This window comes from Mustela nivalis (assembly GCF_964662115.1).
Source record: "Mustela nivalis genome assembly, chromosome: 13".
NCBI lineage: Eukaryota > Metazoa > Chordata > Mammalia > Carnivora > Mustelidae > Mustela > Mustela nivalis.
The window spans coordinates 71522879-71549155 of record NC_139032.1 but is presented as its reverse complement, the minus strand read 5'-3'; the positions used below and the strand labels follow the sequence as shown (position 1 = coordinate 71549155).

The 26277-nt window shown below is 43.5% G+C and overlaps 1 protein-coding gene and 1 long non-coding RNA gene across 4 annotated transcripts in view; one reads left to right on the top strand and one right to left on the bottom strand.

Annotated features, from left to right (window-relative positions):
- The first annotated feature begins 12069 nt into the window (after positions 1–12069).
- Positions 12070–25534, top strand: TXN (thioredoxin). Its single transcript, XM_082696888.1, has 5 exons — positions 12070–12311; positions 16815–16919; positions 17708–17767; positions 24813–24878; positions 25319–25534. The coding sequence occupies exons 1-5, from the start codon at positions 12288–12290 to the stop codon at positions 25379–25381; spliced, it is 318 nt and encodes a 105-aa protein (XP_082553014.1). The 5' UTR covers positions 12070–12287; the 3' UTR covers positions 25382–25534.
- Positions 19943–26277, bottom strand: part of LOC309847091 — a 55954-nt gene continuing 49619 nt past the window's right edge. For all 3 annotated transcript variants that reach the window (XR_014302292.1, XR_014302293.1, XR_014302294.1), the window contains one exon: positions 19943–20197. This is a non-coding gene — a long non-coding RNA (uncharacterized lncRNA). The remainder of the gene's footprint in view (positions 20198–26277) is intronic.

The window sequence follows — 26277 nt, the reverse complement described above, 5'->3', positions numbered from 1 at the left end:
TCAGAAAGGACGGGACTCAGGCATTTGCAGGGGTGTCAACGGCAGGGACCCAAGAAGGGTCCCTTTAGGAATGATTCTAGTGAGTTTCGCTCTTGTATCACTCCCTAGAGAGCTACGTTCTTCCAGACAGTTTGGTCTGAAGTCACCTGCCCACCCTTGGGCCTCATGGTAGGAGCAAGTGTGGCACCTGGATGGCTGGTCCCAATGGGACAACAAGAAATGGAGGAGAGAGAGTATCCCCAGGAAAATCCCGGTGTTAGCGCCCAAAGAAGGGGGGAGAGGTTACTAGGCAGGCCAAAGAAGCAGCTATCCACCTCAAGAAGAAACAAAGAGGGTGATAAATGTTTTCCAAAATCTTGCTTCTGTTTGTACTGCCAGCCCTTCCAGGAATTTAAATGATTCTCTCTTCAGAGGGTACTCCCTGAGAGGCTGGTTCATCCTCGGGGCGTTCATGCAAAAAGAGCAAGAATCTGGCACTAATCATAAGCCACTTCTCCCCCTGACTTAATGGAGCTGCTCTCCAGTTGTTTGTGTTGCATTAATTTAAATACTAATCTTTGCCTCACAATTTCATAATAGCAATAATTTCTCGTTCAATCAAAACACATTATGCTAAACTTCCAGAATTCAACAAATGACAAAGCTTGCAAAACTGGCTCTCATCTTCATGAATCCCTTTTCGGTTGGGTTGTTTTTGGCTATAAGTACGAGAACACCCAACTTGATGTTACTTAAGCCAAACAAAAATGTATTGGTATCCAGAACTGAAGTCCAGATGTAGGACAGGCGTCAGGGGACTTAATCTAGTGGTTCCAGCTCGACTTCTCTGCAAGTACCAGGATGCTTTCTGCCTTTGTTTTCTCTCTCTCTTGTTTATCTCAGGCTGGAAGCAAGATGGTGTAGGATTTTCAGGCTTCTTGAGCACCCAAAACAGTATCTGGAGGAAGACTAGCTCATTTTTTCATGTAAGTCTCAGGAATAAGGTAAATTTCCCCCAGAATCTTCTAGTGCTTTCCTCTCATCTCCTTGGTCCAGACTGGATCACATGGCCGATCCTGCAACAGTCCTTGCAGCCAAGAAGACGCCATATGCTAACTGGCTCAGATCTGGGCTCTTGAAGCAGTCGCTGGCAAAAAGAATTATATTATTCTGCCTGGCTGGCCCCCAACTCACCAGCCATTAGACAATGAGAAAGAGGGGGAATTTATGTTAAAGGAAAACGGGGTAGACATTGATCTTTTTCTCCCCCAGTATCTGAACCTCACTATTACCTCTGCCCCCCGTGTCTGAGGAATTTAAGATTTAGTGGAAGACAGAAGCCAATTTCCATGAACAGTAGAGACACCATCAGTTCCCTGACCTCCCCACAGTCAGGGCAGGGGCATGGAATGGAGGCTCTACCAATCACACATAACCACTTCGATGAGACTCTTTCTGGAACCCATGATGCCAAGATCCAGAAATGGCCTGAAAAATCTGTGTGAGTGGTTATGGGAGCTGGTTTTCAAGGACCGTAGTGGCAACAGCAGATACGTCCAGTAGAGGGTTGCCATTTCAGCAAATGAAAGTACAATTAAATTTGAATTTCAGATTAAAAAACAAATAATTTTTAGTATAATTTTTCAGTTTAAGTCTATCTCCAGTACATGTATCAGTACAGTATCATGGCACATACTTATACTTTTAAAAACTCATGCATTGTTTCCTAAAAACTCAGTCTTAATTAGGCAATCTGTTTTTATCCAACTATAATCCAGTGGGATCGGCATATTCAGTGGCCAGGTGGCAAGAGGGCCCTCAACCAGACTGGGTTTCTGGCTGATTTGGGTTTGTGGTCCACGCTGCTACTCCCCTCCCCCTCACTGCCCCTCCCCTTGCTCCTGCTCCATTTCCAAGCCTCCTTCTGTCATTACCAGACATTCCATGAGAATCAATCATACAGCATAAGCTTCAGTTGCAGCTGTGAACTAGTATCATACAAACCGCAACATCCATTACAAAAATGTGAAAGTGCCCTTTAATGTTGATATCAGGATGAGAGATTAAGAAGACAAGGAACATTTTTAAAGCAGAAGCAGCATAGTACTGCCTTCCCAAGTCTGGGCCCTAGGGGACTGGGTGGTTTTTTGTTTGTTTGTTTGTTTGTTTGTTTTAAGCTTCTGCTTTATCAGTGGCTTGAAGAATTTCACAAAAATGCCTCCTGCTTCAACTGATCTAAGCGTAAACTGGAAACAATCCTGGAATGTTCGATGAATTAAAAATTAAGGATCACAAAATTCAAGCATAATCACGTCTTTCCCTTATTAGGACTCTTCCTTTCCTTTAGCCTATCATGACTGATAAAATTAACTTCTTCTCATATAAATAATTACCCTATGATTAAGTTTAATAATATGAATTCATTGAAAACCTCTAACATGAAAAACGTTATCATTACTTCTTGGCTGCTACATTCTATTGTATTCCTTTTAACTTTCTTACTTTTCCAAAATAATATATTTCCTCTTGAGGATCAGGGGTTGATGCTAATTTGCTACTTGTCCTTGGGTCCTATAATGAAGCAATTTAATTATGCCAATGCTTATGAAACACTGGAAACACTGGCTGGAAACACTGCCCTTCTTTCTTCCCTAGATAGGAGAGAAGCACCTTGTTTCCAGATCATGAAATTTGTATCTTGTAGACGTGCTGGGGGATACTGGGTCACTTGGGCTACTGGCTTATGAAGTGATGATAAAGGTGGTTGAACTTGGTGCTTAGATGCTGGACACAGTCTTTCCAGTCTTTTCCTGCTTATTCCCTCACAGCTAGAGCTGCTTACGTGGCTCTAGAAACCAAATTTGAAGTAAAGATTGTCCTAACAATTGATCATTTTAGACATACAGAGACTATAAAGACGTGGTGGTTTTGGGTTTTTTTGTTTTGTTTTGTTTTTTTGTTTTCTTTGTACCCAGCATTCCTCTCTCTTTTCTGCATAGAGAAGTACAGCCCCCACATGATAGGAAATCTAAGAGGGCCAATAAAATCACAGCCTGCCATCCTAAAGAAGCTGAGTGGTCCCTGAAGATTCCTTCTACAGAATTCTATTTCTCATTGTCCCAGTCCAGCCAAAGCAGTGGCACATATAACCTTGGCCTCATCCCTTATGTGACCAAGAAGACTGATCCTCTCAACCAACAGGACACAATAAAACCTGGACAGAGGCTCCTGAGAAAGGGGAAAAAAAATTGCCCTTTCCCCCTGGATTTGAAGTGATAGGAATTTAGGTGTGAAACTACAGCAACCAAATTGCTACCACAGTAAAGAAGTTTGTCCGAAAATAGGGTCAAGCAGAGGTGGTAGAACCAAAGATAGAAGAGAAACTAGGTCCTGGTGACATTACTTGATCTTGATGTGTCCTGAAACCAGAGAGCTCACATGACCGATTACCTTTTTACTCAGCCACTTTGCAGGTCGTGTTTTGTTTCATTATGTCTTTGGTGGTCAACCCACATTTTCCACTAAGAGCTCATAGCTTGTCTTTAGGTGTTAGAAGTTAAATGTGATTATATCTGTTTGGGGTCTATGAATAGTTTTGATAATCATGTTCATGAAGTAACCTGTTATTTCCTAAGACCCTGCCCCCAACTCAGGATTAAATAGAATTGACTCACTGGTCTGTTCGGTCTGTTTGGGCAGAGATGAGATGCTGCTAGGTGACACATTTCAGTTATCAGATTTCTAATAGTTTTCCAAATGTGTTCCTGAGAAAAGGACTAAGTGGGAGTAACACTACAATTAATGCCCTGTAAATTAGAAAAGGGATAAATCAAAGAGGAAAGCTCAGTGTGTCTACAGTTGTTTTAAGAATTGTGTTAACATGGTAATGATGCCATAAACACACCAGTTTAGTATGAGACAAATAATTGGCTGGTTTCTACAATCATCAAGAAATAAGATGGAAAGGGCCTGAAGTAAGTGGAGATGAAACCACTATACCTCAGCCCTTGTATTTCTACAAGGAAATTTTGGCTCCCAAGAAGGTCTGATTATACCTGCACATCTGCTTTCCAAACAGATGTGTTTTTAGGAAAAAGACTGATGTTTTGGTCTTCGTGGGTCTGACTCCTATGTCTTCTTTCATGAGTTTGGAGTTGATCCCAAAGTGGGAACATTCTGGAGAGGGGACCTGAGGGAAGCACAATCCCGTGGCCGTGGTCAGCGTTCGTGTTTTATTCAGGGACCAATGAAGAGATCACTGAAGGGTTTCAAGTAGAGCGACGTGCTCAGATTTACACATTGTGTGTAAGGGAACAAGAATGGTGGAAGGGAGATCGGTTACAAGGGTATGGCTGTGGTCCAGGTAAGGGATGGAGTGGTCGCAACCAGGAGGGTAGCAGTGAAAAGAGAAATGAAGAAACGCCAAGTGCTTTATTGGAGTAAAGATATCCTTTATGGGCAAAATAAAGATCACTTCACATCTGGTGTACATTGACTTACAACGATACATTTTTAAGTTTTAGTGTCTCTTCAATTCCCCTTTACTTCTGATAAAGACTTCAATTTCAGGACTTAACCCTGCTTCCCTGGGAGAAGAGTCATAATAGAACGTGTTTCACAAACATGGGCCAAGTTACAATGATAATCAAAAGGTAAAGGCCAATATCACGTAACAGTCTGACCGATAATATGTTTATGTCTTGGCGTGTGACACTTTGACCATACCCTCAAAACTGCCATAGCAGAATAATCTTGAATGTGCTTATTGGGCCATTTAATTACTTCTTTGTGGGGCGACTGGGTGACTCAGTGGGTTAAAGCCTCTGCCTTTGGCTCACGTCATGATCCCAGGGTCCTGGGATGGAGCCCCACGTCAGGCTCTCTGCTCAGCAGGGTGCCTGCTTCTCCCTCTCTCTCTCTGCCTGCCTCTCTGCCCACTTGTGATCTCTGTCAAATAAATAAATAAAATCTTTAAAAAAAATAATTACTTCCTTGTCACCAAGTGAAGTCTAAATGGTTCTAGGATTTGACATCTGTTACAACCATGTATTTTGATTGAACGCTTCTGTTATGGGTTATGGATCCTAATATGTAAAACTCCTTTATGGGATCAGCTTCCTTCCCTTAAAGTTTACCCATTTGTAAGAATAATTGTGCATAGCTAGATTGTTAATAGAGCTCCACTGAATGATCTGGCTTACTATACCTGGGTAAGGAGATCATAAAATATATGTACTTCCTGGTTGACTTGTGGTTACAGATTAACAAGATGTTAAGGCACAACTTATTAAGGCACAAGAATCAGGCTCACCCTTGGCTCTAGACCAGTGGTTAATGGCATTGGACAAAGATATTCTACTCCCACTAATGCACATGTTTTGGAGAAAGAAGTTTTCCAAAGTAAAATTACAAGAACTGGATTCACCTGGCTTCTGTGAAAAGGGTTTTATTTCTTTTTCTTTTTCTGTCTTTCTTTCTTATTTTTTTTTTTTTTAGAATTTGTAGAACATATCTACTTATAGAAGATGATTTTGTGAAGGCAGAATAGATATCCTTATCCCAATTTTGTTTTGTACTTCAATGGCTTCTAGTATATTCACAAAGCTGTATGATCAACCCCATTATCTAATTCCAGAACATATTTGAGACCTAAAAAAGAAACAATCCCCCCGCCCAAACAGCCTCCAGATCCCTTGGTAGTTCCCATTCCCCAGATCCCCCAGCTCCTGGAAACCAGTCACTTCCTAACTCTATGGATTTGCCTATTCTGGCCATTTCAGACAAATGGAATCATTCAGTATGTAGCCTTCTCTGGCTGACTTCTTTTCTGAGCATGTTTTCCAGGTTCATCTATGTTGTGGCATGTATTGTAACTTTACTCCATTTTGTGGGCAAGTAATATTCCATGGGGTAGGAACACTACATCTTCTTATCCATTCATCAGTTGGTGGGCATTTGGGTGGCTTCTACATTTTAGCTATCAAAAGTAATGTCACCATGAACATTCATGTGCAAGTTTTTGTGTGCACGTGTATTATCAACTTTGTTGAGTATACACCTAGCAGTGGAGTTGCTAGATCATATGGTAACTCTATGTTTAATGTATGAGGAATTGCCAGACTTTTTCATAGCAGCTGTGTCATTTGCTTTCCCTCCAGCAGTGTGTGAGCCTTCCAATCTCCCCACATCTCCACCGATATTTGTTCTTGTCTTTCATATAGCAGTCTTAGTGTGCGTAAAGTAGTATCTCCTCATAGTTTTGATTTGTATGTCCCTAATGATTAATGTTATTGAACATATTTTCTTGTGCTTATTGTCCATTCGTATATCTCCTTTGGAGAAATGTCTGATGCTTTGCCAATTTTTTTTTTCACTGTTGAGTTGTAAGAGTTCTTTATATATTCTAAAATTGGGTCCCTTCTCAATTACATGATTTACAAATATTTTTCTCCACTCTGTAGGTTATCTTTTCACTTTCTTGGGTGTCCTTTGAAGCACAATTTTTTTTTTTTAATTTTGAAGAAATTCAATGTGCTCATTTTTGGGGGTGCTTGTTCTTTTGGTTTCATATCTACAAAATCATGGCCTAATCCAAGGTCATAGAAATGTATCTTGTGTTTCCTTCTAATAGCTTTATAGTTTTAGTTCTTACATGTAGATCTTTGGTCCATTTTGAGTGAATATTTGTGAATGGTGCAAGGTCCAACCTCATTCTTTTTGCATGTGGATATTCAATTATCCCAGGACCATTTGTTGACGAAACTATACTTTCTCCTTTGGATAGTCTTGTTCTCCTGCTGAAAATCAACTCATCATAAATAAATAAACCCAGGTTTATTTGTGGACTCTCAATTCTATCCTGTTGACCTATATGCCTATCCTTCTGCAAGTACCACTCTATTTTGAATATTGTAGCTTTGTAGTAAGTTTTAAAATTAGAGAGCATAAATCCTCCAACTTTGTTCTTTTTAAGATTGTTTTGGCTATTTCGTGTCCCTTGGATTTCCGTATAAACTTCAGGAACAGCTTGTCCACCTCAGCAAAAAAAGGCACCTAGGATTTGGACAGGGATTTTATTCAATCTACAGATCAATTAGGGAAGTATTAGCTTAATAATTTTAATAATTACCTTAATAATGTTGTCTTCAGTCCATAAACATGGGCTGTATTTTCATTTGTTTAGCACTTTAATTCCTTTTAATGAAGTTTTGCAATTTTCATTGTACAAGTCTTATACTACTTTTATTAAATTTGTATACAAGTAATTCATTCTTTTTGAATTTTGTATATTGTGTCAAATCCTACATCCTTGATAAACTTGCTTATTCTAGTAGTCTTTAGGACCTTTAGGAGTTTCTATATATAAGACCATATCATCTGCCAAGAGAGTTTTACTTCTTCCTTTCCAATCCAGCTGACTTTTATCTGTTTTTCGTATCCAATTGCTCTGGCTAAGAACCCATAGTACAATATTGAATAGAATCAGTGTGCATTTGGTGTGACGAGATGACCTCTTCGAACCTTAATTTTCTTCTCTGTACAATGGAAGAGTAGTACCTATTTCTTAGGGGATGTTGAAAAAAGTAATGCAAGACCCCTTGCTCCAGACTTGGCACTTAATGACTATCACACACGTGTAGAGTTATTCCTTTTCCTTCAAGTATCTCCTCTACCATAGTATTTTGAGCTCCCAATTTTATATCACATACCATGTTCCTATCTCAACTCTCTTGCTAGACAGTGTTCAAGCCCCACTCCCCACACCCAGGACTGGTATTATTTATTTATTTAAGTTCAGTATATATGATATGCAATGTCACATCAGTGTCAGGTATGTAGCAGTGATTCCACAACTCCATACATCATGCTCTGCCTACCACAAGTATAGCCACCATCTGTTCCCAAGCAACGCTATTACAGTGTTATTGGCTATCTTCCATATGCTGTGCCTTTTATTCCTTGTGACTCATTCATTCCATAACTGGAAGCCTGGATCTGCTACTCCCCTTCACCCATTTTGCCCATCTGTCCACCCTCCACCCCTCTGGCAACCATCGGTTTGTTTTCTGTATGTATAGGTCTGATTCTTTTTGTTTATTCATTTGTTGTGTTTTTTAGATTCCACATGTAAGTGAAATCCTATGGAATGTCAGACAGTCTCTGACTTATTTCACTTAGCATCAGATGGACCCTCTGGGTCCATCTGTGTTGTTGGCAAATAGCAAGGTCTTATCCTTTATTATGGCTACTATTACATTGTATGCACGTGTGGTGTATGTGTGTGTGTACATTTTTTAAATTAATTCATCTTGGGGCACCTGGGTGGCTCAGTGGGTTAAGCCTCTGCCTTCAGCTCAGGTCATGATCTCAGGGTCCTGGGATCGAGCCCCGCATCAGGCTCTCTGCTCAGAGAGGGAGCTCAGGGCTCTCCTCCTCAGGGCCTCGCGTCAGAGCTCTCTGGTCAGGGAGCCTGCTTCCCCTGCTTCCCCCTCTGTCTCTGCCTACTTGTGACCTCTCTCTCTTTCTCTCTGTCAAATAAATAAATAAAGTCTTTTTAAAATTAATTAATTAATTAAATCATCTCCTCACGCATACTTAGGCTGTTTCCAAATCTTTGCTATTAGAAATAATGGGACAATAAACAGAGAAGTACATATATCTTTTCAAATTAGTGTTTTCATTTTCTCTGGGTAAATACCTAGCAGTGGAATTACTGGAACATATGGCATATCTATTTATTTTTAACGATTTTATTTATTTATTTGACAGAGAACACAAGTAGGGGAAGCATCAGGCAGAGCGAGAAGCAGGCTCCCACAGAACAGCAAGTCCGATGTGGGACTCGATCACAGAACCCTGGGATCATGACCTGAGCCAAAGGCAGACACTTTATAACTGAACCACCCAGGTGCCCTTATGGTATACCTATTTTAAAAAATTTAAGAAACCTCCGTACTCTTTTCCATAGTGGCTGTACCAGTCGTAGTCTTCAAGCTAAAGTAATGCTGCCTTCCTCTGCAGATGCCAGGGCAGTCTATCAAATCTTATTGTATCCAGTCCTGTAGGCGACTTCTTTAAGATGCTGATTTCCAGAGATCTACCTCATCTATGTGTCTGGGTGTGGCCCAGGAATCTACAGTGTCAGCAAGTACCCCCAGCTATGCTGAACGAGATTGTCAAGGGCCACACTTAGGGAAATCTATGATCTGACAAAAGCTTACTTTAGAAAACTTAGAGCTGCATTTTCTTCAAATTTGGACCTGTGCAATGACAACAAACCTAGTTTTCCAGGCCCCCAGGGAGCCTCAGACGGAGCTGACCCAGAAACCTGACGCAAGTTCGTCACCCATGCCCCTTGTTTCTATTCTTCTGGATGATGGGGATGGATCATTTTTGCCTGTCCGGACAGGCTTCCATTTCCCCTTTCTCTACTAATCCTCTGGATTATCCACATTCCTAGTCCAAATGGCTCAAGCGAGGCTGATGCCCTTGCTCCCACCCCTACTCAAGTCAATGAAGGTCAGCCTCCAGGACACTGACCAGAACAAAGGAGAGGAAAGTTTTTCCTCTGGGATAGGAGGATGGTAGGGAACCTAAGGCTGGAGCTCCTTGGGGTTAGTCTCACAGAAGACGGTGAGCCTACTGAGAATAAAACAGGAGAGACAGTGGCAATGTGACATTTTTAGGCCTCTAGAGTTCTTGGTAATATGAGTTACTAATTCTTTTTGGTGTGAGTTAGTTGGGGTTGGAATTTCTACTTAGAGCTGGGAGTTCTAATATACAGAACCAGCCCTTCAGATGGAAAGGCCTTGACGTCACCCTGTCTCTCCTCTTCTTCCACTACCTGTCTGCCCAAACAAATCTTCCCTCACTGGGCTGTCCCAAACAATTCCCCTGCACCTCGCTTTCCTCACAGAATGTCACCTCCTTGCCACAATGGGACACAAGTTTCCCATGTTCCTATAGGTAGGGGGCTTGCTCTTTAAGGCCAGATCTACCCCACCTCATCTTCCTCCCTTTGGGGCAAAAATCCTTTTCTTGGGAGAGTCATGTTATAGAGTTCACTGTTCATTACTGCTTCCCTGATTACTTAATTCACGTATGACTCTGACACCTGTTTTACAGCCTCCCCTTCCACCTCTGCCGTCATTCCAGAGGGATTTCACCATTCCATTTAACAGCCTGTAATCATAGCTCATGTAGCGTTTACTGTGTCCAAGGCATAGTTCTAAGTAGCTTATATATTTTTTAGCTCACTCAACCCTTATAACAGCGTGAAGTATTATTAGCCCCATTTTATAGACGAGGAAACTGAGGCATAGAAAGGCTATTTAGACTTTTCTAGAGTTCCCCAGCTACTAAGTGGTAGAGTGGGGATGAGAACAAGGTGTCTAATGGCAGAGTCTGGGCTCTTAGCATAAATGCGAGCCTTCCAGTTCCCTTTTCTCGGAAACTGTGGCATTCCCCCATAGCCACTCTATATTGGTGCTGTGAAGGTGGGAGCAGTCAGAACCTCCTCCAACTGAGTCATTGTGTATCTGGAAGATCTTTGGAGAGATGTCAGCTGAGGGTGGTTTGGATGGTCACTGAAGACCTGTACTTCCCCTTTCGACAGCACAGGATTTATTGTCATCTCCCATGTAAAGGTACCCACTATTACATAAGCCCAGAAGCGGGTGTTTAGGTTTGACCGGTGACACAGCAGCAGCAAAGAAGGTTATTTATTCTATCCTGGTACCCGATAAAACCTCTTTTCTGCTCCAATCGTCCTTATACTCTGTGGGAAAGCATTGAGACCATTCCTCAGACCACGATCCTTGTCCCTTGCCTTACTCATGGCCCTGTGCTCCTCAACCTTGTAGAAGCTTGGCAGGATGAGTTCAAACCCTCTGGTTTTCTTCCTCCCTTTTGTTTACAATAGGGAGAAGGCAGGCAGGGGGTAGTTTCACCATCCGAGCCAATCACACCCAGAGGTAGCTCCATCCAGAGCTGCTCCCCCTGAAAATTCCTACTGAGAACCCCACACCAACATCATCCCACCTCCAAGCCTTCCTTCCTCTCTCCAGCTCAACAGTTTCACCACCTTCACTTCCTGCTGTGACGCACCCCGCTCCCCTGCTTCACAAGGCCTCTTAACCTGCCAGACCCAACCTACAACGCACATGCCGGGATCAACACCTCTGCTCCAGGTTCTATCACTGGTAGAAAAAACTCACCCAAATGTTTGTCCTGGCGCCCTTATAAATATAAGGTCGCCAAGATCAGCCTGTCTCCCCTACCCCCACCGTGACACCAAGCAAGCCTAATTAGTACTCACAACAGCTTTAATTATAACTATTGAGTACTTAACTACGTGCCAAGCACTGTCCTAATCACTTTACAAGTACTTCATTTAGTCCTCAAAACACCACCAGCATGAGTTAGGGACCAGCATGATTCCCACTGTACAGAAAGGAACACTGAGGCGCCCGGAGGTCAGGACCTGCTCAGGCCACAACGGCAGCAGCCCGGCAGCAGCCCCGCAGCAGCCCCGCCGCAGGTACACCTGCGGCACAGCCCCTGCCGGCGGCCAAGCCGGTCCCCGGCCGTCACTCCCGCGCGTAACTGCATTGTCACGCTGGAGCAGCGGTTTCATGGGTCAAAGTAAAAGGACAGGAAGGAGCGAAGAGAAGACAACCATCGCGATAAGCTCCAGAAGGGAGGCTGGGACGCAAAGATACTTCCTGGTCATCGTTACTCAGCACTTTGTGGGGTTTGCAGGGTTGGGGGAGCGGGAGTGTGGCGGGCCTTTTCGAGGAATCCAGCCCTACTCAAGCGGCCCCTTCTCAAACGTGGGAGCGTTCCGTGAAGGCCGCTGGCCCCTTCCCAGGTGGCCCTGTGGCTGCGGGGATGGCCGTCTGCGTCCCCGCTTCCCCCTACCGCGCACAGTGCCCGCGTCCCATAGGCCGCGGGGCGGCCAACACACATCCCGACTCACAGCCGGGCGCGGGAGGGCGGGGCAGCGGGCTGGGAGCCGGGGACGCTCCCTAGAGCCCCGCCCAGCGTCCGCGCCAACCCCGCCCCCGGGGCGACTCCGCCCCCAGCCGGCGCCTCGGTGGTTCCGGAAGGCGGGGCGGGGCCCGGGCGCCGGGGCGGGAGCGAAAGGCCCGAGCGGGCGCGCCCCCGGAACACGCACGCCGCGCGCGCCCGCCCGCCCGCCTCAGTGCTATAAAGGGAAGGCGGGCTGAGCGCTCCGCAAGCTCCGTCCGGCGTTTTGGATCCACTTTCATCGACTCATACGGTCGCTTGTCAGACCCTCAGCCGCCAAAATGGTGAAGCAGATCGAGAGCAAGGTACGCGCTCCCGGGAGAAGGCCCGGGCGCGACGCGCAGCCTCAGTGGCTGGGGAGGGCGAGGGCGGGAGGTGGGCAGGCGCCCCTCCGCAGCCCGGGGGGAAGGGGGACGCGACACCTTGGCGGGGGACTGCGGGAAGCCGGGGCCTGGGCGCGCTGAGGCAGCGGAGCATGCACCGGAGCACTGGAGGAGACGGACGAGGGCGCCCTGGAGGGCGGGCTCTGGGTCCCCGGTGCTGCCCGTGTCCAGCGCGCCGGGCGTCCCCCCCCCGCCCCGCCAACGGCGCCTCCTGCACCCGGGTGCTCGGGAAACCCGCGTTGGCTGAGGGGATGGAGGCTGGAGGCTGCTTTTCTGGATACAGGCTGGGGAAGGAGATGGAGGGCCCCTCGATAGAGGCACGGGGTCGCGGGCCGCCACTCCCTCCCGGTGGGCGGTGTGATCGCCCACGCTGGGCGGCGTGAGTTTCCTTGGGAGCGTATCCGGGTCTGAGACCCCAGCTGCCTCCATCGGTGCCCGGCCCCAGAAATGGCGCGTGCTGGCCTCTGCGCAAGGGGGCGGCTCCGGGCTGCAGAACCCCTGGTCTGTCCGAGGCGGGCCCCGAGGCCCGAGCGGCCCAGGTGGCAGCGAGGGAAGTGAGGCCGGGGCCGCGCCCTCGGGACTCCTCCTCTAGCGGCGCAGGGCGTGTTTCCGGCAGCGCTGGCTTTGGAATGACTCAGTCCCCAAGACTGGGCCCAGGGGCCTCCTCTGCCCTGCCGGTCCGTGATTCACCCACGCTGGGTGGGTTTCGCTGCAGCCAGGAGTGCCCCCGAGGCGGCCGCGCCCGGCTGTGTGCTCGGCGGCCCTGGGGTACCAGGTGGTGGTTCTGACCTGTTAGGAATGTCCAAGACCGTGTTCCATCTTCGAGAGTATATTGCAAGCCTCATACCCTCCTGCTCGGGGTAACTCCGAGCCCGACTTCGTGTCTGCTCTACTGCAGCCATTTAAGAGATGTTTGTTAGCTGCAGAGTCAGAAAAGCGAGGGGCAGAAATTGATGTTGCTGGAACAGTAGAAGACCCTTGGAAAGCGTTTACCGTGCGGTTACTTCCCATCCCAAGCCCTGGCCCGTCTTGAATGTCTGGACCTGAGAGATGCTGGGTGGCTTTGGGAATGAAAGTTTCTCTATAATGCTGCCTTATCTTTTGGTTCCTTTAAAAATCAGAAAGTATATATGGTCATTGTAGAAAATTGAGCAAGAGAGCGATCTTCTATTTCCTAGAAGCCACTGCAAAGTAGTTGGATTATTTTATGTATCCTGTTTTGTTCCTGAGCCCCCCCCCCCCCTTTTGTAATTTAGCCTGAATCCTTTTTGTGTAGTTAGAAGCTTTGTAATCATTTCGGTATCTGAACACATTCCTGAACATTGACGCAGTTTTCAGTGCCTCAGTGCATCTATTTGTTCAGAACCCTTTGTACAGAGTTCAGGCTGTTTCCTCAGGTTAGGGCCCAGTGATTGGGTCAAGGGGTGCGAACCTTTTATTTAAGGTTTGTAAATCCCCAAGAAGCATGTGAGAGTGGTCTTTCACAGCACCCTTCTCCACACGGACATTCTCCCCCTAACTTTGGCTAAATCATTATTAGTAAGAAAAATTGTATCTCCTTTGATTATTAGGGACTCTGAACTCCCCCCACCATATGTTGATTGACTCATTGTAGCTATCTGCTTGTCCTTAATCAATTTTTTACAAATGGCATGTCTTATTATTGTGTGAGCTTTTATTTTAAAATTAGCAACCCTGTCATTGGTTGGAGAGGTCATTAATACAGAATTTTGTTCCCCCTACTTTTTATTCAGTACCTATTCAGTGACAGGTGTCAGTCTGGGTGGGAGGTGTTGTCCGGGGTCTGACTCCATCATCAATATAACCTAACAGGTGAGAACCCATAAGGGAGGGAGAAGACTTTGAGTGGTTTATAGTTGTCCATAAAAAGATTCTTATAGTTGTCTCAGAATCCATACACTACAAACAGAATCTGTTGACTCCCGGAACACATCTTTCAGCTTTTCCCTATTTTAGTTGTCATAGTTTTGGCACCCTCCTCCCCTCATCAATGAGAAGATATACAAGGGTGACCAGAAATTGGTTAGGGTATAGGGCACGAAGACCCTGATAATAGGTGATCTTCAAGATTATGACCCAGGGATATTAATCCAAAATTAAGCTCAGTTCAGTGTTACTTGTAGATGTTGAGTACATTTTAGATTTTCATTCTGCTGAACTAAACTTGGTGCTGTTGGCTAAGTCAGCTCTTTCTGAGGTGTCATGGGTCAGAGCCACTGGTATCTATTTTAGATAAAGTGGGATAATGGACTGTCAAGGTGATGAGGAAGAAACCAACACACGGTTGTATGTTATTTCTTAAGAATGGTAGCTGCCCTTATTAAACTCCAACCTTCTATACATGGGCACTTTTGTGCTTGTTAATTACTTTTGGAATGGGTGTGTTTAGGAAAAGAGATACTAGACTCTGTTCTTATCTACCCCACATACATTGTTTTGTTTTCAGAATATTTAGGTCCATAATGGGGACCTTTATTGATCTTCCTTGTTAGTCTCTTAGTGTTAGACATTATGGATTGCTTCTTAGATAATCTTGAGTCCTTTTCAAAAGATACCTCTTTTAGACAAACTTAAGTGTCAGGAGAAGAGAATTTGTTGTGAAATTTACACATACCTGACTCTAATTCTTCAGTTAAGCCAAAAGTTACTGTTGAATGCTTCTCCCCCCCACCCCAAGATTTTTAGGTAGCTCTGCTTGAATTTGATTCAGAATTGTTTGGGAAACCGTTGAGCGTGTTTGTATAATACTTTATTTTGTAAGTAATCTTACCAGGTGTTTATGGAGGGCCAACCATGTTCACAAAACAGTGCATGCATCTGACATTATCATTCCTTGATTTTTTTTTTTTTTTCTTGTCTAACCTGGTTCTTGAAGTAAAGTATGGCTGTTTTGACTTTTTTTTTTTTTTTTTTAAAGATTTTATTTATTTATTTGTCAGAGAGAGGGCACACAAGCAAGGGTAACAGCAGGGAGACAGAGAAGAAGGTTCCCTGCTGAACAGGGAGCCTGATAAGGGGGACTGCTCTGGGATCGTGACCTGAGCTGAAGGCAGATGCTTAAACGAGGGAGCCACCCAGGCATCCCTAGTTTGACATTTTTTTAAAAATCACAGTAGAGAAGGATCTGAATTAAATTCATCTGGAGAAACTTGATGGTTTGGAAAAATAATTTCTATAATTCTGACATGTTCTCGCTCTCCCTCCCCGTAGTGCCCTCACACACAAACATTTCCCCACACCCCAAGGTGGGATGGGAGCTTGCATCTGAGTAACTAGAAGGTTCCAGAAGTCAGGTCATGGGAATGCCACTTTTGAATTTTTTCTGCAAAACGCCTGAGGTAGAAATTAGAAGTCTAAAAAAGTAACTGTATTGCAGAAGAATTCACTACGCTTGTTTTGTTTTGTTTTGTTTTTAAATGATGTTTACTGAATAGGATCTGATATGATTCTTAGCTTTCCAGGGAGGGGAATGTTAGTTTTTAATTAAACCATTGTGTGACCAGCATTTTCTCCTTGAGGGAAAACCCAGACTTCAGCTACAGATACTTACGTTTTGGTTGCTACTAACTGTTTTGGTAGGTACTAACTGACTAAACTGTGGTTGAAAAGGAGTCCCTTTTAACTAGAAGGTTAGGTTCCTGGGGTTACGGTATCCAAACCATTGGTAAATTATTCAGGGAGATTGGTGGTAAGGGATTTCTTGAGCATGTCTCACTGGGGGAATTTTATTTGACATATTTGTAATGCAAAATAACACCTAAGGAGAATTCCCTGCATGGGGAACTAAAGCTATCCTTTGTCTCCAGCAAGGGCAGAGTTTTGAGATAAAGGGCAAACAGCAACAATAAACAGTGTGCTCTCATCTCTGGAAACCCGTTAAGGAGAGTGTGCGAATGCTTAATGTCCAGAGTGACCCTCTGAGTTTGAGGGTCTGGAGGAGGTTTATTTTCCTTGATATTTTCAAAGCTTTTGACTTGTTCCATTATAGACCATTTTAATCAAAGAAATGTGTTCACTTTTAAACTTGTTTTCAGTGCAAAATTCCCTGCCTTTGTGACTTATTTGATTGAAGTGACCCTCTTCATCATTGATGAGCATTTAGGTGCTTGTTTGCCATAGACCTAAATTTGATGTGGAAACCTAATAGAAATGTCTTATCATTTGCTCGGTTTGAATACAAATTGGTGAAGACATGACTAATGATACACTATACACATCATGGTTGTTTCATCTTATTAAGTAACACTACACACTCTAGGACTTTTTTCAAATAGTTTATTTGGTTCATTTTAGTTTATTAAACTTCTAAAAAGCAGTAACTTTGAATCCTTCTTTGTGTCACATTGTCTCGCATTTGATCAGGACTTTGAGGTATTTAACCAGCTTTTCTTTTTTTCTTCTTAGATTGCTTTTCAGGAAGCCTTGGTTGGTGCAGGGGATAAACTTGTAGTAGTTGACTTCTCAGCCACGTGGTGTGGGCCTTGCAAAATGATCAAGCCTTTCTTTCATGTGAGTATGAAGCCAGTTGTGTTTTGTTGTTGTTGTTTTGTTAAGATTTTATTTATTTATTTGACAGAGATCACAAGTAGACAGAGACACAGGTGGGGCGGGGGGGAGGCTCCCTGCTGAGCAGAGAGCCTGATGCAGGGCTCGATCCCAGGACCCTGAGATCATGACTTGAGCCGAAGGCAGAGGCCTAACCCACTGAGCCACTCAGGCGCCCAGCCAGTTGGGTTTTTATATTTCTTGGGTTGGTGGTAGCAAAGCTATGAAGGGACAGTGTCTGTGTGGTGGTGGTGGTTATTTGGTCTGAAAGTAACAGTGTAACAACTTAAGGGACACCTGGCTGGCTCAGACTGTGTAGAACATGGGACTCTGGATATCTTGGGGTCTTGAGTTCAAGAGTGCTGGGTGTAGAGATTACTTAAAATCTTTTAATGTAAATGTAATATTGTAACAACCTAATTTAGTTTTGGCACGTGTGTAGTCCACTAAAGACAACTGTCAAAACTTAATTTGGTTGTCTTAAGTGGTTTTTCTTTTTCTTCATGTTGGAACGCGGGCCTTTTTTGAAATTCAGGCCTCAAAAGTGGATGTGCTGAATTCTTTTATGCCAGGAGGAATTTGTGTCGGAGAGACCATATGTCCTTTGTGGTTACCTGGTTCCTACTCTGAATTTTTGGATCTTTAAGTAGTAGTTTCTACTTTTATTATTTTCTATTAAAGAAGCTTGAGTATCGTGACTTGCCATTACCCAGTTCTGAATTTTTCTGGATTTTTCATTTTAAATTTTGCAGTCCCTCTCTGAGAAGTATTCCAATGTGGTGTTCCTTGAAGTAGACGTGGATGACTGTCAGGTATGTGACTGGAAATCTGGAATACTACTAACCTTTTCACCTTGGCCTTTTTCTCTGAATTGCAAGTGCTTGTTTACATACATGTCAAGTAATATGACAACTACAGTCCCAGCCACAAAAGGTAATTGTGCTAATTAGGAGCTTATCTAGCTACCAGGAGCTATGTATATCACATCCTAAAATAAGCATAAAAACAGATGGCTAAAGCTTCTGTACCTTAGCAGTCACCTTTCTAAAAACTAATACATTCATTTTGACACTGAGATGCTCAATAAATCAAAATTGAATTTGAATATGATAACTAAATCCATAGACTTAAAATTTGGGAGACCACTCTTAGGATTCTTTGTGAACTACTGACATGAGAGGGTGTAAACACAAGCTCACACATCTTGCTTGTTTTTAGTCAGTTAGAAAACCCAGTGTTTTAAAGAACAAATACCAAGGTGCCTGACAGCAGAGAGTAATTTGGAGGGAAATTTGAGGGTTGATTTAATTTTACAAGTGCTTCTTTACAACTCTGTGTACCCAGTACTCTTCCACATGCTTTACAAGTATTGATTCATTTAATCCTTGGGGCCATGCATCCCCCTTTTACAGATAAGATAGGTTGTCCATGGAGTCACAGTAAGTGGCAGAGTCAGGATTTAAAATGATGGCCTCTGGCCTGGCCCTTGCTCTTCAGAGGAAGCTCTGGCACAGGGTGGGCGCAGATCCTGCTCCTGGCCCAAGACCTTCCCCTCCAGCCCACTGAACTAGGATAGCTTGTTCACATTTAAGAACAGCACCTAGAAGTTCTTTACAGATATGTGGACATTTTTCCCTTATCCCTGGGAGGCAGGAGGAGTAAGGGTAAGAGGTGGCCCAAAGGGTGCCCACCCAGGTTCCAGGCCGGGCTCAGGGACTTCTGCTTTAGGCGAACCTTAATACTTGCCTCATTAGTCTCCTAGGGTGGCCTTTTCATTAAGCAAAACTTATAGTGTTTAATAAAGGTACAGAGTTTATAAAAACAGGTATATGGCAGTACTTTTAAACCTGTGAGGACCTACGATCACCAAATTATTTTGTCTTAGCACATTTTCTGATTCCATACTCATGCCTTTCTTGGTGGGGTCTTCTCGTCCTGGCACGTTTTCCTTTCATACCTTAGACACTAGCTGTAAGCTTCACATCTTCTCCAGAAACCTTTCTTCACCTAGACTAGGCTTTTCGTTCATCTGTGTCTCCATGTTGTCCTCTGCCCCTGCCCCCCTTTCCCCCTACCCCCTGGCATATATGGTAGTAGAAAGGGAAGGATCCCATACCTAGACTGCCTGCTTTACTTTCCAGTTCCATCTCAGCTGAGCCTCTGTAAAACAACAGTGTTGACCCGGCATCCCGAAGGAGTTGTCAGGATGACGTGAGAGGATCCTTACGAAGTGTCTAGAGTAGTGCCTACTTGTGTTCAGAGAATCTTAACTAGTAGTAGTCTTTTTGTCTATCCTTTATCGTTAGTCTCTGAGTTTCTTGAGACCAGAAAGTCTGTCTTACTTACCTGGCTGGCATGCAGTAGGTATAGAGTGAGTTTATTTTATAAGGTAAAGTGAATGTCCCAGAGTTTTAAGAAAAGGAGGGTATAGAGCAGGTGCCTGTGAACATACTCTTGCTCCCCACCTAAACCTAACTTACAGGCATTTTTTCTCTGCGGTCACTTTAGCCAGGTAGATAGGGTACCTGGAAGGTACTAGAGAGATTTGGTGACTGGTCCTGGGACCCTGTCAGACAGTAAGCAAATCTCTTCAGTTTTTATTGGAAAGGAATAATAACCTGTTCTCAATGCTGGTTCTGTCCTTTGATCCTCAGGCGGCTGTGATAACCGCCTTGATTAACACGCCCACAGAACAGCCGAGGGGCCTGCCGCACAGGAGGAGGGAGGGGTAGGTCAGGCCGAGCATGGGGCGAGCATGGGGACCGTGCACCTTGCCAGACCCTGGACAGGTGTTCTCAGGGCTGGAATCTGAAACCTTGAGGAAGAAGATATGCAGAGCAAGCAAGGTTTTTTGTGGGGCCAAACTCTTCCTTCATATCTGATTAGCGTATATACCCTCAAACTTTCTAGACCTCGGAGTGACCCTCTCACAAGTTGAGGACCTTTCACTTTGCCTCTGTATTCTAAAGACTGAGCAACACACAGTGTTTTACTTTGAATACCTTTAATGATACTATTACAACACCATCTGAATAGCCTCATCAACCTGTTGTAGAGTTAAAAATTGAACTAATTGCAGAATCCTTTGGTCACATACATGTAACAGTGTCTACCAGCTCCGACTCCCCAGGCCATTCGGAATTATTCTCTTAGCAAATTCTGTCAAAGCAGCTGATTGACAGGCAGTAGTTTTTCCTCATGGAATTTGCAGGTCTTGGTAAAGTCATCCCCTTATTTCGACTCTAAAATAGAGACAAAGGATAAAAAGTACTTCAGTCACATTTCTGAGAATTAGGTCATATCATTAATGGATGGAATTTTTAACAAATGGATTAGTCTTTAAACTTTTGTGCAGATAATTCCCTGCTGATGAATTTCAGACTTCCGGTACTTTGTAGTGTCTTTGGCATAATCAGTGTATCATTTTAATAGCAGGCTCTGTAAGCACTTGAGCATGAGGAAGTTACCTTTTAGGTGTGATAGATTCAAACAGATTTTTCCAGGCCCTGGAAAAATTAGGAGGTATGGGCATAATGTGATACACCAAGAAAATTTTGTATTTATAGAAAAGTAGGAGTACCAGTCCTTTTGAAAATGATAGACTTGACTCTAGTACCAATTCTGTAGAGGGTGGGAGACTTAACTTTGTAAATTAAAACAAGAAACAAAATAATTTAGACCTGATAATTGTGCAACCATTTAGAACATTGTGTGTTTCTGTTTTGATTAGATGAGTTAATAGAAGTGACAAAAGCAAGTTTAAAGTTACTTTGGCCATATGGAGTTTTAAGCTAGAAATCAATGAAACTAAACTTAGTAAGGTAAAAAGTAGTCTTATTACACTTACTAATAAGTCAGATTGCACAAAACTATAGGGATGGGAAACAGGTGAGGGCAGAGGGCTGGGGGAGGATTGGAGTCCGGAGGAGCTGCTGAGGAAATTTTAGGGGAGCGAGGGAACGGTCTGTCTTGATTTTAGTGTTATGTGACTGTGCACTTGTCAGAATTCACTGAACTTAAACACTCCCTAAAAAGTAAATTTCATTATATTCTTAAAATTCCAGATTGTTTATAAAACCAAGTTGGTGGCATCAGTAGGAGGGGGCTAGTTTTATTTTTAGGTGAAGAACGTGATAAAAATATCTTTACAGTTGTAGTTTAAGGACAAATGCCTTTAGAGTCACTATTAAGAATAGGCAAATTAAAAGTAGTAGTAGTAGAAAAGAAGAGGTTGAAAAGTCCATAAAAGATCGTAGGTAGGTGTACTGTGTTCCTGGATAGTGACTCGGCATTATTAAAACGTCAGTATTCCCCAAGTTTGTCTGATGCAATGTCAACCTGATATTTTGGGGCCATTGATTAACATTCTCAAATAAGACAGTCAGGAAAGTCCTGGAAAGTGTTTGTAAAAACCTTAACTGGGAGAGAAGTCGTGGGGGATAAGAAAGGTCAGGCCCCATAAAAATAGTGTATTAGCTGCATTTACTAACACAGGGTGGTCTTATAACAGAGTAGGCAGGTATACCCATGGAATAGACTGGAAAGTTTAGAAAAAAAAATTTTTTTAATGTGTATTAATCATTAACCATTTGGGGTTAACGGGCTGCTGCTCTGCCTCATTCTTTAGATGTCTTCTTGGTTTTACTTGGATATAAACAAAAATCCTAGAAAATATTGAACATACTTAGAGAAGTGATGGACATTGTTAAGCACGTTAACTACTCTGGTTCTTGTAGTCTCAGGTCCTTAACTGTTTTCCTCTCCTGCCACTGAGGAAATGGGCCTGGAAGAATCCTGTCACAGGAGGGAAGTCTGATGCGTAGGCTAAGCTCGTGTTTTTAAGAAATGGGGTAGAGAAGGGCTGGTGGCAAAAATCATGATCAATACTGACTAGTCGATACACTTTCAGATTCAGAGGTCATTTCAGTATGTATCTAGAGCTTTTAAAAGGAACATGTTTGGGACGCCTGGGTGGCTCAGTGGGTTAAAGCCTCTGCCTTCAGATCAGGTCGTGGTCCCAGGGTCCTGGGATTGAGCCCCGCATCAGGCTCTCTGCTCAGCGGGGAGCCTGCTTCCTCCTCTCTCTCTGCCTGCCCCTTCGCCTACTTGTGATCTCTGCCTGTAAAATAAATAAATAATTAAATTCATAAAAAGATTTAATTAATTAATTAATTAATGAAAATAAAAGGAACATGTTCTTTTTCTTAGCAATTCTGCTTCTAGCGGGGGTGACCAGAGTGGATGCAGAGATGTTTGTATAGGCAGGTGCAAGTGTTCGCTTGAAGCAAAAATCAAAGCCTTTTACATATTGACCATGGATTAGTTCCTCTGAGGCCATGTTGATAGGACCATAAAAACTGTACTTTTTTGTGGGGAAAAGTCCACTGTAGGTATGTTACACTGTATGTGTAGCCTGCACACAGCATAGGTTTTATAAAGAAAAGCATTTAGATACAATAGTAACATGTTTATAGTAGCTAGTGGAGGAGGAATGGTTTCCCGCTTCCAGTTTTTCTGCAGTGAAGGTGGATTATATTTATGCAAGTAAAAATGATCTTCCTTAATAAGCTTAGCAGTATCACATTAAGGTTTTGTCCTAGGATATGTCAGAGAATTTATTCATAAGGATGATCATAAATTGCAAGTAACAAAGCCTCACTTTGGGGAATTAAGGTTTAGAATCCTAGATCCCTTTAAAAGAAACAAAACAGCAAACCCCTTTTATACCCAATGAAAGAAAACTCTTTAAAAATTTACCACGTAAAGATTTGACTGTAATTTTTAGAAGTATTTTAAAAGTCTTGTTCAGACTCTCTTCTCTCAAAGCATGGGCACCACTTCTGAGCATTCATCTTTTTTCCAGTTTTAGGATTTTGTTGTACATTAAGCAGTTGTGCCGATGTAGGAATGCTGGGCTTCTGGGTAGGTGAGGGGTAAGGCGTCTGGAATCTGAGAACATCGATTAGACTATCCCTTTCATTGACTGGGAGGAAACCTGTATCTTCTGCTCATAAAGCTTTCTCATCAGAAAGTTGTGATGACTGTCGAGGTTCTGTTTTACCTGGCTTTGTGGGTGACAGCAGCTCAGTCACGCCCCCGGGGCTTTCTGTTTGGAACGGGGCAGAAGACGGCTCATCCTTCCAGGTGGCTGCCCTTGTTCTGTAAATGTAAAATGAAGGCCCAGCTCCTGTGAGGCTCTGCCAACGGCCTGCGTGAAAGGTGATTTCCAGCCAGTGGCTTCCGTGAGCACCAGAGAGGGAAGGGGCCGAGGCAAACAGCTGTTCTCCCCAGCGCTGTGAGGGGTGAGCCCGGTGTTCCCAAATACTCAAGTTCAAGAGGTAGCTTCTGTTGCAACCCGTGCAGAGATTTGCTTTAACCTCTTACGTGAGCCAGGCAGTGTATCTGGACCTGATTCAGCCCCCTAGACTACCAACTTTCAATCTTTGACCTAAGCCAGTCCCCCTTTCCCCTTCTAACTTGTCATCTTCTGATTTCCTGAATCCTCATCCATAGTCCTTCCGGAGCCTGGTCATGGGCAGTTCATAGTCTCCCTGTCAAGTGTTCACCCTGTTTTCAATCGTGGATGTTCTTGCCCAAGGGAATTACTGGAATTGTAGAATCTTCGTTGTGGTGGTAACTTCCCTAGGCATCCAGAACCCATTAGCCATTTTTATTCCAGTCATTACTGTCCTTGTGCCTCTCTGTCAGCCAGCATTTAGAGGAAAAGTCAAGGTTATCTGGAAGGAATTCCTCTAACAGTGGTGCTCACTCTCCTTCTTGCCCAAGCTACCAGCAAAGCAAATTTATAAAGCTATAAAACTCCCTTTGTTTTTCCTCCCCAGTCTTAGTGGAGGAGATGAACTCAGGTTGGCATGCTGCCATTGCTTTTTACTCAGACGCCTGCCCCCGTCCCCTTTTTTAAGTCCTGTGTCCTGCCAAATACTAAGCTAGAAATCACCATGACACCTTCCTTTCCTCAGTAGGCTCTTTGGTTCTTGCGATCTGGTTCTCAGAATTCAGCCTCCTTGGTTGCTGTCCCTCACTGCTTTGGGGTCTGCCGTTCTTTCACAAGCCTCTTGAGGACCAGGCAGACATCCCAAATGGATCTCTTGATCCAAACTCTTGTGCAAACCAAACCACTTTATGGGGTATTTCCCCCAGCCCTTGTATAAACAAAGTATTGAGGGGGCAAGGGGTGTTAGAAGTTCTCCTTTGGTATTCCAGTTACAGAATTAGGATATGCTTGATACTTCGGGGACCTTTGTTCACGATGTGCAGCCAGATAAAAGAACCTACAAGTAAAGGTTTAGTTAAAAGCAGAAAGAAATGGTGTAGAGCTTTGTCTTTGGGTTACTACGCCTTTGTTCTAGAACAGTTCTTTGGTGAGTAAATTATTGGTCCTCTTGCTAAGGCTGTGTTTTAGTCTTCATGACCATCAGCTGTGGACTCCACTACCAGAAGAAGATTGGAAAAAACTAGGAGCAAAGAAGAACAGTACTAATTCCGAGGAATAGTTAAGATTCTAATCCTGAGTATCGTTACAGAAGGATCTGTTATTGCTCCTTTAAACTTGAAATAGCCAAGATATAATTGGGTTAAACACCTCACTGGGTCATTGTATCTGATGCATTCTGCTTGGTGGTGGCCCCTCCAGAGGGGGGTGCCTATTAATCTGCATTGAGAATATAACCAGTTTGCCTCTTCTGCCGCCATTTCATTCAGTCCATCAGTTTTCATATGCTTAAAAAATATTCTAGTGCTGACTTTTGAGGTGTATGACGGGAGAAATAGTCTGGTTAGAGATTACTTCTGTCGAAGCTCAACACTCAGTCTTAATTCTTGCCTCTCCCTCCACAGGACGTGGCTTCAGAGTGTGAAGTCAAATGCATGCCGACCTTCCAGTTTTTTAAAAAGGGACAGAAGGTAGGTACACGGACCTTCTACCCAGCTGGCCAATAGGAAAACATAGAATAAATTAAGACACTGAAGGGACCTAGACCTTCATGTGGAAAAGCCTGTCCCCATTTTCTACTTTTAATAATATTTAAATAGGTCATAGTGCATGCTGTGACATCAATTGAAAATTGATCTTTGTTAGAACTAGTCACTAATCCCATGATTGATGCTTCGTATTTTTTTAAGTACATTGATTTTTGAGAGATAAATTTTATCTGTCTTAAACACAAACTGGGGGATAGTGGGGGAGAGCTTGTTTTTAACCTAAAATGTGTAGCTCTAGCTTATAACCAGTTCTTTCAAGGAAGATTACACTTCTCTCCCTCTACCTCCCCTCTTATTTCCCTGTTCTATGATATCTCAGTCACAAAACTACATCTAACCACAATTCAATATTTTCTTAACAGGTGGGTGAATTTTCTGGAGCTAATAAGGAAAAACTTGAAGCCACCATAAATGAATTAATCTAATTATGTTTTCTGAAAACATAACCAGCCCTTGGCTGTTGAAAACTTGTAATTTTTTTTTATTTACAAAAAGTAAAGATCAAGTATGAAGACTCTATACCCAACTGCCGCCTGATTATAAGTGACAATAAAATATTAATTCTGCCCTTTTTAAAACTGTCTGGTGTCTTTGAATAGCTTTCAGAATAAATGAAATGTGGCCATTAGATGACATTTAATGTCTTAATTTCATATACTGTCGATAACTCTTTAGTGACCTTATAGGCCACTGATTAAAAATCTTTTGGGGGGCAATGCAGATAACAAGGTAGTATGTTATAATTGTTTGACTCCTCTGAGCAGAGAGAATCACGTTCTCTATTCTAGCAGGTAGATCTGCTGTCTGAATGATCCTCAGACCAAAATTGAGGTCTGTCTGTGAAGGAATTTTCTCTGGTTTGAGATTCTAGTCTCAAAACGTCACAGCGAGCTGCTGTTTAGTCAGTGGAAATGGAGTCCAGTTCTGTCCATTAGCAGTTCTTCACGGTTAGCTCACAAGGGAGTTCTGCAAACATTGCCATGGGAACTATCTGAAACTGATTCTGGAGGCCAGATAGACATACTAACTTAAGTGGTAAACAGTGTGGAAGTTGCTGGTCATTTCATTAAAGAAATCTGTCTTTAGGATTTCATAGATCAGTGTTACAGACTAGAGAGCCTAAAAATAAACCCACACGTGTGTTCGGTCTGTGATAGGGTCCTGAGTTCAATCCCTACATTGGGCATAGAGTCCACTTAGAAAACAACAACAGGGGCACCTGGGTGGCTCAGTGGGTTAAGCCACTGCCTTCAGCTCAGGTCATGATCTCAGGGTCCTGGAATCGAGTCCCGCATCGGGCTCTCTGCTCAGCAGGGAGTCT